A 13982-nucleotide genomic window follows, 5' to 3' on the forward strand; every position below is an offset into this window, starting at 1 on the left:
GGTATGTGTATGGGATTGGTGTGCCAGCTGTTGCATCTGTTAATATTGTCTTGAATTGACCAACACCTTCTTTTAATTTTCTGCAGGCACTGCTGCATTAGAGGAAGATGCTCAGATTCTAAAAGTCATTGAAGCTTACTGCACAAGTGCCAAAACGCGCCAAACATTAAATTCAAGTAAGTTTTAGAAAAAACATAAATAACATTACAACTGTCCTACTTATTCAGTAAACAATATCTTTAGTGGTGACTCCAGCTCTTCTCCTTCATCTTCTTTTGGCTGACAAGTGGCATGTCAAGTGATTATCAGATAAATGTGCTAAGAATAGCACAGGTAAAAATATTTGCAACGATGTAAATACAGCTTGTTCTGCATAGCGGCGCAAGTTTGGCAGGTGACATTTTGTGGTTGTTTGCACCCCACACTCGGGACAATTCCAAGATTCAGCCATCAGAGAAGCATTGTAAGGGTCAGGCCTGTGAACAGAGCAGTGACTGCCATGTTTTCATACTGGATTTCTCGAATTATGCATACTAACATTTTCGTTTTGGATATTTGTGCCAACACTTGTAGTCCATGCACCCATTTGTTTTAGACTTACCCAACTGAAGTCACTGGAAATGACACAGGGCTATTCTAGAATAAGAGGACTGTAAACTACCATTCTAAATCAGTATTTTCTAAATGATTGCTAAGGTGTGGTTCAAATTGGAGGCACACTTCAAGTGGCGCTCAGAAAGATAAATGTGCAGTTTCTCAGTCAGCTCTTAGAATAGGGAACAGAGATCCTTCTTTCAACTTTGCAGAGGCAACCCATTTAATAGCCTTCTGCCATTTCCATTGTCTAATCAGCCAAGTTTCAGAGATAGTGCCTTTCTGCTCCAACGTGGGTTTTGATAGGCATTTCCTGTACATCCTTACTTCCTCTGTTTGGGATGATGTCACTCCCCACATAATGGAGAAAGAAGATATATAAGTTGTCTAAGGACTGTCTTCTCTGAGAGGTATAAAGTAGTGCATGCAAGGCACACATCACAATCTCTTGTGGTACAGTTTGAAAATTGCTGCCATAAGCATTTCAGCCCTACTCTAACCTTTCCACTTCTGGAATAATATTCTTACAAACTTGGTAGATTGTCATGGTTTTGTATGTTAGCACAGATGATGCTCAAGCCCATCCTAAATGTTCATTTATTGATGCAGCAAGTCTTAGAAAACTATTAATTGTGCATAAAACTTGTGTCTAAGAACAGGTGATCTTCAATACCCTAAGTCAAAAATTTTCTTTTTAAGAATGGTTAAGTGTTGATATAGGGCATCATATTCAGTGAGATGCGCATTTTTTCAAAGGCATTTAAGAGACATTTAGTTTTACTTTTTTTAAAAAAAAGGTAATGGGGCATAAACAACTAATAGCAGTTTAAATTTTTTTTTGTTACAGATATCAATAATTCCCCTTTATTCCAGAAAAAAATATATGTATTTTTGTAAATACCTGTATGTTGAGCAAAGCTGCTGTTTTCAATTACTCAGATATATATCCAACTTACACTGTGTCTTGAGGACCCAGGTTATTTAATCTTAAACAAGGCTGCAATGGTGGAGATCCTCTATTGTAAGTAAAGCATTGCACCTATCAGGAGAATCTGCCAGCATGTATCACATCTACATAAGGGAATAAAATACTCTTTGGTTTATTCCAGTTTGCACAGTTTTGCCATTAGTCTATAAAACTAGTTTACAATCTATATTTCCATGCTCCAAATTCGTCAAATAGTTTGCTATTGGCAGAAATCAATGTAGACATTGGTTTGGGTTTTGCCTATTAAAACTTCTTAAGCCTTACATTTAATCAGGTTTTCAGCAACATGTATTGTTGGGAATATCTAATGCCAGTGCCAGTCTTACTAGACTCGGAGCTAAGACTCTCATGCTGCTTGCTGCTTTGGATCATTAATCAGAGGTCATACGTGTCCACCAATAATTGAAATTTGACCTGTTTAAGCCTTAGGAATTTATTGTAGGACTACTTTTTAGTCTTTTCATATTTAGATTTTCTGGCTAGAACCTTTATGAAAAGGTTCGTAATGTTTGTAAGCCACGGTACCAAATTGTTGGTGCTGTGTTATGTCTTTGTGCTGTTACGTTTAGGCTGTTTTAATCATTCTTTTCTAAAATCAGACTTTATTCTAGTCCTACAATGGTTTTGAAGTGGCAGCTATTACGTTTCTATGGGCGATTGCACTAGGGTGGGATCAGATAAATTGCTGATGTTTTGAATGGCACAACTGTGCTCAGTTGGTGTTTGTCATTATTTTTATAAGAAAAAAAAACACAAAGTGAAAAGAAGTGTTTTGTGAAGCATACTTTTTTTTTAGTTTATGCAACAGTGTGCTTACAGAAGCTCACAGCTGATACAAAATGTATTTTGCTTTTTTGCCGTTTTCCCCTTTCTATGTATATTTTGTAAATATACATAGTGCAATAAATTTCATTGCATACATCAAAAAATCTGCAGCTTTTATTTGCATTTATCTGCAATGAAAATAAAGGTAATAGCTATTAGATGCACGGCTTCTTTTTTTCAAGGCTGCTGATATTGTTAAAATTATATTTGTTTTTGTTTTTTAAAATTATCTGCCCGTGTGTAATTTAACAGGAATTGGCAAAAGGAACAGGATTTGGCCTTGTGCTTTAGGAATGAGGCCAAGTATAGATGTAATGCTTCTCAGTCTCTTGCGTGTGGTTTAGGAGACTGGGAAACGTGTGTGCCTGCATCAGACTCGAGAGGACATGCAATAGCTAAATAGGCCCCTTTAGCACAACACCATTTCTTTGTCTCCAGTCTGTCCTCACCTCTGTGTTCACATCCTGACTGTTCCTCATAGTGCAGGTCTGCAATTCCGTTAGTAGCACCGTCCATCTCTCATTTTGGAGGTGCTGCTTCTGGAAATGCACATTAAGTATGACTAGGGGATAGGGGAACCCCATTGCCCTGGAAATCTGTGGCATCAGAGGTAGGACAGAAGCCTTGTCTCTCCAGTGGAAAAGCACAGCCCATGTTTTGGGAAAGGTTTTTGGGAGATGGGCATGAAAAGGAAAATGGCTGGCCACCAGGATTTCTTTCTCCGCCCCTCTTCTCCTTCTAGTTAAACCATGTCTTTAACTCTGTGTGCTCTATGCTGCTTTCAGGGCAACAAAAGCATTTTTCTAAGGGCCTTTCCACACAATCAATCTGTTGTGCAGCAAATGTGTATTTGCTTCTTCTTTTGAGTAGAGTACACACATCTTCTGGAAGGAGGTATATTACTTTTGAGGGGAGACTGCAGAGAAGCAGTCCTTTCCCTCGGAGATCTATTGCAATTGCCAAATGGAATTTGGTTGCACAGGCATCACAGGTCCCAGGATTTATTTTATTACATTTAGGGATTATTATCATGCTCGTCACTAACGTTCTTACTGAATATTATTCTCTTCTAGTTAGTGCCTGCATCATTCTTTAATCCCTTAAGAGAGAGAGATTGAAAACATTTATTCAGTTTTCATACTTTTTTTGCTGGGGATTTTCAGCATAGGAGTGCTAATCTAGCATATTTGTGTTTTAAAAAGTTTCCTCATCTTCCTCTCCCAGCAAAAAAGACAACGGCTGCCCACTCACACCCACCCACCCCACCGCACAGTTCTTGATGCTGGAGGACCAGCTATTAGTGTCACTAATATTCAGCTTCTCTCTTCCACGTGGCAAGCCTATCTGCCTCCTTTATTATATAGAATCATAGAATTGTAGCATTGGAAAGGGACCCCAAGGGCCATCTAGTCTAACCCCTTGCAATGCAGGAATCTCAACGGCATCATACATGACAAATGGCCACCCAGGCTTTGGGGATGTGGACAAAATATTGAATGTTCATTGAATAGCGACTTAGAGAAACATTGCTCACAGCCTCAAATACCACCGATAAGGCCATGACTCCATTCACTGATCATGTGAAAAGGTCCTTAAGTATTGTTGAAAACAAGTGGAAAGAACAGCAGGTGGAGCCCAGCTTCCCTTGTAAGCCCTGGGTTAGTTTGCTTTTAATGTCTGTATGAATGGTCTGCGATCACTTGCCCTAGTAGGGAAATCCATGTGTGCCACAATGTGCACACGGTGCTTCTGTGTGTACAGTTTTGTTCCCTCCATTGAAGCAAATGGAGAATCTGTGGGAGCGACAGATTTGGGGGCCCCTCTTCACATGTCCAGTCTGCGGCATGGTCCTGCTGAAATGGCTGCAGTTGTACAAAACGTTGCTCATGCAAGCAGCTGGGTTTGGCTGTACGTAATTATTTCCAGAGGGTAACAAACCCAGAGATTGCACATGTGAATTGGGCCTTAGCTCCTAGATGGGTTTTCTTCCCCTGGATCAGACTGATCCAATACTTGCTATGTTAGGTGTTAGCCTTCTGCTTCTCTTGAGAATCCAGTTTTGCATCACTTTAAGATTCTCCTTTATTTTTCATGCTAAATCTTCTGGGGCCAAGTTTTTCCTTCCACGGGCATGGTTTGGAATAGTTCCTGTGGAGAAATGGCATTTCTCACGTAGTCTCCCAGAAAAGTCTTTGTGTGGGATGGTAGAGTGCTGACAGCTCCTTGTTACTAATTTCAAAGCCCCCCCCCCAAGTAGTTCTCCATGGGAAGACCAGGGCTGGGCGATGTCAGCTTTTCAACATCATGATGTATTACCAGCCAAACATCACAATATAGTGGTACAGCATGGTGTTGAAAAGTGGAGGGAGGAACAAACTTCATCGGCCCTGGTTCTGCGAGGGAGCGGTGGTGCCTCAGCTCCCTCAGCCTTGTGGGGTTGGGGTCGATGCCACTCGTTCCTTCTTCGAGACTCTGGCGGCGGCGGAGTCAGGGACAGGCGGCAAGCCTCACCCATGATATGCCACCGGGTGAAGATGCCCTCGCACTCTGGTCCTCAAACCGGTCCTGGGTGATGTATCAGTACATCGCTTAGACCTAACCAAGGCCCTCTCCTGAAGGACAATATTGCTGAAATCTTATAAGGGGAAAGTGATTTAGAGGTAGCAAATAATAAAGTGGGCACATAGACTTAGATCAGTGACAGCTGAACTCCACTTAAATCCGGAATACTTTAAACATTTTTTTTTTTAAATTTTCTGATTTGGTTTACATTTAGATTGGCTTTATAGCACTTTTCAGAAGACATTTCTTCTGGAAATGCAAAACAGCAGAGCCATAAGAAATATTTTCATTAAAAAAAAACCAATAGAGACTGCTCTTTTGATACATTAGTCTGTGCTTCCACTTATTTTCATTTTTAAATACCCAATTTTAACCAGAGTAATTGGTCCCAATAGCATTAAAATGAATATGCAAGCAGAAGCACCTTCTAAATGTGACTGTGGGTTGGACCCAGACTTTGATGCAATCTTGTACACCTTTACCTGGGAGTAAGTCCTGTAAGCTTACTTCTGGGAAGACACACATAGGATTGTGCTGCCAGTCATGCTTGGAGTAGGTCCATTGAAATCACTGGAACTTACTCTTAAGTCCCATGGATTTAAATGGGTGTCCTCTAGGAAAGTCTCAAGTCTGTATCCAAGCCAACCAAAACAAATTCAGATTCTTATTGTGACAAATGTCTTTTCTTTTCTTTAAAAAAAAATGTAATTTGTACATAAAACCCAGCCAAAATAAGAACAGCAAGATTTGGTGCCTTTTTAACAATATTTTCTCTTTTCCTTTTCTTCCCGTCACCTTTTGCTTTTGTTTTCATGTGTTTTGGTTGTGGCTTATCCTGTATGTTCTCCTCCTCATCCCACCTTTGCCTGTCTACATCCACCATTTCATTTCACCCCATACATCCTTAGCATGGCAAGGCACTGACCTGATGCATAATCACGTCTTGGCTGATGATGACCAATCAAGTCTAGACTCCTTGGGTCGTCGCAGTAGCCTTTCTCGTTTGGAGCCTTCCGACCTCTCTGAAGACTCTGACTATGACAGTATATGGACAGCCCATAGTTACAGAATGGGGTCTACATCTCGTAAGAGCTGTTGCTCATATATCTCTCACCAGAACTAATGCACTTCTGAGCTTTTCTTAACAAATGCTTGTTGTATCACAGCCTGCTTTTCTTAGATGTTTTCTTGCAGTTCCTTGTCTCTTTTAATGTGATATTTTAACAACCTTTGGGGTGGGGGGAAACCAATTTCTGATACTTCAGTCACACCTTGTTGGGATACACTAATAGGATCTCTTTTTTATATAAAGATTGGGAACATTGATATGTAGCTATGAATGGTCTAGTTTTTGTTTGGTTTTTAAGTTTCGGTGTAGCCATAACACTTATTTCCTTAGCCCCCTTCCCAGCCCCATTTTTACAGCCCATGGCTCGTATTCTGTGAAGCAACACTTGTGCCATCTGTATAGAAATCCTTTTAGCCTTACAGTGTTTAGGTTGGTGTGTATTAACAATAAAGCAGGGGAAACCAAACACAACAATTGTATAAATGTACAAGGAAAATCCCAGAGAGGTGTATATGCAGTTAACTCTGTGTATTCGTTTTCGAAGAGCAAGCCAAGTGTGTTACTATCCTGCCTACAGTTCTTAAAACCACATATACGTTTAAAAAGTTGAGCAAGCACGGGATGGTTCACAAATGTAAAATACTGTTCTGATAACTATTGGCAAGGTGAAGTTCACTGCCACTTTATGCCTACAAGTCAGAGAGTTCTGCAGCTAGCTCCACACATCCATCAGGGATTTGGATGTGTTTCTTTTAACAGCAGACCCTTCGTTCCCCTATCTTCACAGCAGACCATTTTTGATACTTCAAAAGCAGTTTTCAGCACAGCTGCCTGGTGTGACAAAAAGAATGTCAGTGCGCTGAAGGATTTGTAAGCTCCTGTGTCTAAAAAAGCTCTCTGGCCTGTGGCTGATAAGTTATAAGGCAATGTTAACCAATACATGTGCAACAGTAAATCATTACTTTCTGTGGTAGGAAGGAATTCCGAAATTTTATTTGACGATAAAAACACTTGCTAAGATCCCTTTTAAAAAATGTCCGGTTTTTGGAAGTGCCATGTCTCTCTCTGTTGACTTTTTGAAGTTCATTCAGCTCTCCTGATCTTGCTCATGTCTGCAATTGCATGTAACTACAGTAGTACCTCGGAAGTTGAACGCCCTGCGACTTGAATGTTTTGGCTCCTGAACGCAGCAAATCCGGAAGTGAATGTTCTGGTTTGTGAGTGTTCTTTGGAACCCAAACGTCCAACGTGGCTTCCAGAAGCTGTGCCTTGGTTTCTGAACACTTTGGAAGTCAAACGGACTTCTGGAACGGATTCCGTTTGACCTCCGAGGTATGACCGTATAAGTTTATTAATTTCTTTCATAAGCACACTTTTCATTTGGCTTAATAGTACCCAGGGCTTTTTTTCAGCCAGAACTCACCAGAAATCAGTCTCTGCACATCTCAGGTAGAGGCCATTGCTGTTATAAGAGAGGTTCTGACACCTCTTTTTCTAGAAAAATAACACTGATAGCACCATTAAATACTTTGAGATACCTTTTGTATTATAGGAGCCCAATATACTTCTTGGGGAGCTCTATTTTGCAGATAAAATTGCTAGGAAATGTAATCTAAAATAAAACAACAAAGAATCAGAATTGCTATTAGAAACTGGCAACTTCTTTCCCCCTAGGATGCTGAAACTACTGCACCCACTGTCCTAACATCATTGTTTGAATAAATTAAACCAAGCATAATGTTCCATTGCTGCTGTCTAGAAACTTAAACATAAATGATTATGACTCCTCAGATGACAACAAACATCTATGCAGGTAATGTTTAGTTTCCACTGCTTAATGACTGAACAGGATACAAAGAGCCTAAGGAACAAACAAACTGACCCAGTAGATGTAAAATTACTTGCGCTTAACTTTAAGCAATTTATGAATAAATGTCCCAAAATTGAAGCACTTAAGAGAGGATTGTTAGCAATGAAATAGCATGGACCTGTTTCAGCTGCACCTAATTTATCTGCCAGCCGACAGTCCAGTTTTGGCTGGAGAGAGAGAGAGAGGGGTTTGCTTCAGGTCAAATGGCATGGAAGGCAAGACACTGCTTGCAGTCTGGCCCCACTTAACCAGCAAGTTACCTGCTGCTACAGCCTTGACTTAATACCAGCATTTCATTGTAGTTGCTCTACCTTTGCACATCCCTAAGGCTGCAGATAGTAACACGAGGAACCGTATGCAGCATAGCAGTGACCCAGAGGGATGAGCCAGGAGCACCAATCTACAGAGCTGTTAGCTGCTGTTTTACTGGGTTTTGAGTCACTTTCTGGCTCCCGCTGCACCCCTGTAGTAGCAACAGGAGGCTTATGCTGCAGTTCCAGTGGTTTATGGGATTCGGCTCAAGTTTTGAGTAGGGAAATGGCAGGAGTGGGTTTTCTTAGCACACTACATTCAGAACATCTTCCGTTTCAAAATGTGCCCCCTGCTGGAATGCTTTCCTTCCTTGGGGAAAAATATACAGGGTACTCATGCACATACACCGCAAGTGCAGAAGCAGCTGGAAGGAGGCAGCTTGAGGCAAAATGGCCAGGCCTCTGTTGCCTTTCATAAAAACAAAAAAGGAAAACCATGAAACTGTTCTAACATGTCTGCTGCATAAAGCCTAATTTGACCCTGAGAATTCTCAAAGCTCAGTTTAAAAACAAAACAAAACAGACAACATTGAAGGCATAAATTTAAGCAATCGTGTTCTGGCTTTTTGACAATAGATGTTTCTTACAGTGGCTGAAAGCTTTTTAATTGATTCTGTTGCTCTCAAGATAATGTATTATGGATATAGTATACCATGGTTTCCTTGGAACTCCCCCCACCCCTTCTCAGAATTATGTTTAACTAATTTTGAATATCCAAAGCTCTGAAAAAATTGCCACCATTAATTATTACAAGAGCTGTGAACCATCAGAACAATGGAGTCTTTTTACGGTAATTTTCTTTTGTTTAACCATGCCATTAAAAGGTCCTTATCAGTGTTCTCACTGTGGCAGACTGCTGGCTTTTGTGAATGGATCAGAAGTGTTAATGCAACCAGCATTAAAATATAATAATAATAATAATCCAGTGTTAAAATGGTGGTATTCAGCCCAAAGTTTTAGTGTTTTATTTTTGTGAAACTTAAATGATATTAATAATGGTACCTAATGTTATACAATCTGTAAGATAAGTGTGTACAGTTAGTATTAAAATGAAAGCGTACAGAATTTGAATTAGAATGTTAGGTGTGAGCCATTGTCAGTCCCTTTCACACAGCTTAAATGATACTGCCATTCAATAAGTATTTGCTATAAGGTGACAGTAAGCTACTATTAATTGTGTGTTTTGCATAAATCATGCCAAAACACAATAAAATGTGTATATAGTGATGTTTTAAAAAAGAACAAATATATATATTGTTCATTTCATTTGTGAATGGGAGAAGCCATCTTTAGTAAGTTACTGACTTTTGAACACAATTATAATAGATGTATATCTGAATGTGCATTGTATTGTACAGTTTGCATTTTCTTGTTTGTGGTGGCATATAACAACTGCGTGCTTTCTTTTTCTTTTTTAAAAAAAGGTTTCTGTTATGTACAGTTGAAATAAATTTTGCATTTACTAGCCTATGCCTTTAATATTAAAATTATTATGCTCTGAAAAGGGCAGCTTTTTATAATTCCTTTAAAAAAATATTCCTTTTGGATATAGTCAAGCAATATGGAAGCCAAGCACTAAAGTAAACATGTTTCATTTAGGGCCTGGGTGTGTATATATATCACCTTTTGTGCTCTGATGAGTTATTTCACACAGATTTTGCTTTATGTAGGGTTTTAGCTTTCTAAAAACAACAACCACCACCCTGTAAAGTTCTAAATTTCCAATTATTTGCTATTTATAGAACATGGCTCTGGTACTACTGTAGTTGCGTTTCATTCTGTGCAGTGGGCGACCTCAGATTGTGGGTGTTCATCTGCATCAAATGTGTCTTTCTAGATTAGATGGGAAATGGATGTGCACCCAAAACATCAGCTGTGTATGAAGATTTTATTTGCTGGATCAGGGTACACATGATTCAATACATTTTAATATGGTAGTGTTACTCCTCTGGTATTTGGCAGGGAGCATGCTTAAATGACTTAAAGAAAAAATTAGTGAGAAATGTCTCAGAGCTTTTCAGGGTATATGTTTACATATTTGGAGCTCTGTTGTATAGGCTGATCAATAGTATAAATAGCAGCAGCAGATCCAGTGGGGCATCCCAGGTGAGTGAGGGACCTTTCTGATGTGGCGGTACTCTGGCACCCATGAGAAGTGACTAGATTGGGATGGAGCATATATCCATCAACTGGTTCTTGAGATCCACAGAATTTTCACCGAGGTACCTGGATTTTCAAAGAGTAAATGTGTGTGATGTTGTTGTTCTTAAACATTGTCATTGTGTGAACTAAGTAAAATACTGGAAAAGGTCCTGCTATGTAAATATTCGTATTGTTACCGCTATGTTGGCAATTCATCTGAACTAATCACGACTGCTTTTTTCCCTACTGAGCATCCATATCAGTTAGGGATTTATGAGCAGGTCTCTTTCTGAAGTAAGTATTGCTGTGTCATTCCTTAAAACTCCAAAAAAAATGGGAAACAATGTGCACTTTCCTCTGACTTCCTTTGTCAAAATACAGGAGCTAATACTGTAACTTTGTAACATTGGAGTTTGGTGTCTCTTAAGACTGCAATCTTGTATATACTTACTTAGGAATTAAGTCTCATTGGATGGCAAAATTTTCTTCTGAGTAAACATGCATAGGATCAGGCTGTAAGGCTGTTTTAACAGATTTTTATTTCAGTAGTTCCCTGAAATATTTTATTGACTTGGTTAGCATGTAATGCGAAGCCATGGTTTATTAAATCACATTTTTCTATTGTCCAAACAATAGAATCTTAACCTTGGTTTGTTAACCATCTTAACCTTGGTTTGTTAATCATGAACAAGCCATGCTCATGAGGCTTGGTTTATTATTGGTTTATAAACCTTGGTTGATATTAACCATGGTTTAGCATTACGTGTGAACTCAGACATTGAGGTTTTTTATGTTCATCACTTGTTCTTGGTAATAAAGAATATTGGTCATTGTCTGTGACGTAAAATGATTTATGACATGCTTGTTTAGCTACATAAATTTTCAGTGCATTTCCATATGCAAATATTGACAGCATAAAACTGAAGAATAATAGGATGTGTGGTAAGGTGGGAGCAACAGCTAAAGGAATAAAATGCAGGAAAGTGTTATGTAAACACCTAATGTTGAAAACAGAGATAAATAAATTTTATTTAGAAGTGAACATGAAGCTTAATTGTAACAGTAATCCATGGTAATGGCCTTAAAATAAAACACAATTAAATATTTTCCCTTTATTAGTTTGAATATTGCAAAGCATAAACAACTGACTTCATAAATACAAGGCCTCAAATCCGAAGTTATTCTTTGGTTAATGTAAACAGTGATTTTCTGCAGCACCTCACATCATGATCCACACTACTTCCAAGAGTCCCCCATCTGCCAATAGCATTTATTGGGTTGGGCAGGTAGGGGTCAGTAGTGGGAGAAGGGGAATTCCTGCTCCATGAACTGTGTTCCTTTCAGGGAAGGAAAACTAAGATCCAAGCCAATGAAATGTGCTGTTAATGGTTGACTTAACTAATTAATATTTTGCCAGGTGACACTTGCCAGTCAATTTCCACTCTGAAATGCAACACTTGTAGGTTTTTGGCTAAAGGTATTCAGAAGCAGACTTTCAATATGAGCGGTACTGTTGTGTATATTGTTTTAGTTCCAAAAGTATACCCAAATGCTTCATCAGCTTTGTATTGTGCTAGGGAAATCCAATTAACTTAAGTAAACACAGTTAAAACACTTCAGATGTTTTCCTGTTAAGCTGTCAGGCTGTGATCCAGAATGAATGGTAGGATTAGATTTTTTTCTCTACTCAGTGCTGCAAGAATCTACAGCTTGTTGAGTTTCGTGAAAAAAATTGAGCAGGGGCTTTTTTAAGCATATAATTCATAATTACCTTTTAAATATATGCCCTCTCGTCCTTCTGTTTTTAAAAAGTGAATACAGGTGATCTGCTATATAAAAATATATTATCCTTTCCTCATCTTGTGGTCTCTTCATTTCTTGAGACCATTTTCATGAAAAGACAAGATAGAAACCTGTACAAGGTGTGTTTCTTTACAACTGTAAATAATGTGTTACATAGCTTACTGGAATAAGTGAACAATTGTTAGCTTGTCTACCTTGTTTATTGATTTGGTTTAAGCTCCTATGTGTAGTCCAAAATGTTTTGTTTTGTAATCACTTCTCTCCTCCTTGTATTTTAAAAGGTTTTATTGTTTATGTGTCATTTACTCAGATCAGGACACAACAGTCTTCTATCTCAACCATGAGTTCAAACTGAATGAGCAGAATTGTCAAACTAAACTGAAAATTATTTTTTTACTCTGGGTGAGTTTATATAATCATTTATGACAGGAGGTATATGTTTCACCATGGTTAAATATAGTTCGTCTTCAGTGGTGGAGGGATTTCCGGAGCACATTACTCATCCCACTTGCTCTGAAGGTGGCTCTGTTCAAGTCCTTCTTGGCCCTTCTGATAGGGGGAGACTTCCAAGTTCTTTCTCTCTCTGCTCTGAGTAAACAAGGTTGGTGCACTAGCATTGCTGTGGGGCCAAACAGACTGCTGGCGCTCCTTTTTTTATTGTCTCCTTCCCTCCTTGAGGTTTAGAGTCTGATCAGGAAGGGAGCCAACTCACAGCTTCACCTTTAGAAGGTACTTAGAAGAAGAAAAAGTGAGGAGCAAAGATCATGCTGATAATGTTTCAACCACCACCAGTCTAGGAACAGGATGCTTCATTGGCTACCCATAAATAGGTGGTTAGCCCCTGGGGTACTAGGAACCAGCAGGAATGGGGACGCCACCAACCTAGGACTGCTGCTCACTTGGCAGAAAAAAAGCATGAACTTTTGGGCCGAGGATGGACACCCTCTCCTGTCCAGCATAGTGGTTGTGGGTGTTCACCCAGAGGTTTTTTAATTTGATTTGCACGTTGGTGGTCAGATATACTAGTACTGGCCTCCATGAGAATAGAGAGAAAGCAGAAAACCAAATGCCCTGACCCCACAAATTACCCGCCAATCCTGCCACCCACCTTCACCCTAAGGCATGGGGCTGGGAAGGAGAAACATGAAAAGCAGGTTCTTAAAACGTAGACAAATTTCAGCATTTACTAGGTGAAAACTCCTCAGCATGTTTGGAACAGGAATTTCCACCCATCATTCATACACTTTATTCTTATTATTCTTATTATTATGGGGGGAATATTAAGTTTCTAAGACTGGTTTTCAGAAGGTGTGTTGGTTGTGTTTGGAGTATTATGCCATAGCACTGTAGTGCAGCTCTAGGGGGATTAATGTACGGCTTTAATTTTCCCCCTAACCTAACATGCTCACTTAGATTGCTTGCTCCTCCCTTCCCATTTTTGGATTATGGGTGTGCCTTACAAGCCTCACAGCAAGAATATTTGACCACTAAACAATTTGAGAACAAGTTCGTGAACACTATTGGAAGGAACAGCCAACTCCAGTTACAGTTCTCTTCCAACCAGTGTAGAGGAGCAACAGGAGGATGCTCTCCATACAATCCCAGGCCATTTGTCCTTGTGGAGCAAGGATTCATTCAATGCTTTCATCAAGCCTTGAAAAATAATGTTATTGTTGTATTAGTTGACCTTGGGTGTTAATCTTATAATTGTCAAGAGATTAGAGAGCCACCTTAACTTTACAAAGCTTGTCAAATGCCACATATTCCAATGGGGGAAGCCAGTCAAAATGGCAATTTATTGACCTTCACAGAATCTCA

The 13982-nt window shown here is 39.3% G+C and overlaps 1 protein-coding gene across 5 annotated transcripts in view; it reads left to right on the forward strand.

Moving 5' to 3' along the window:
* Window positions 1-13982, forward strand: part of ARHGEF7 (Rho guanine nucleotide exchange factor 7) — an 83713-nt gene that overhangs the window by 57972 nt on the left and 11759 nt on the right. For 2 of the 5 annotated variants that reach the window (XR_014167682.1, XM_081908185.1), the window contains exons 18-20: window positions 87-176; window positions 5878-6054; window positions 12475-12566. Coding sequence is in view for 3 of the 5 variants with exons in the window: in XM_081908185.1 (XP_081764311.1) it covers window positions 87-176; window positions 5878-6054; window positions 12475-12566 (359 nt within the window). In the remaining 2 variants the exon portion in view is untranslated. The remainder of the gene's footprint in view (window positions 1-86; window positions 177-5877; window positions 6055-12474; window positions 12567-13982) is intronic. The other 3 variants (XR_014167683.1, XM_081908184.1, XM_081908186.1) reach the window with 3 other exon arrangements.

Source organism: Podarcis melisellensis (assembly GCF_964234715.1).
Source record: "Podarcis melisellensis genome assembly, chromosome: 4".
In the NCBI taxonomy this organism is placed as follows: domain Eukaryota; kingdom Metazoa; phylum Chordata; class Lepidosauria; order Squamata; family Lacertidae; genus Podarcis; species Podarcis melisellensis.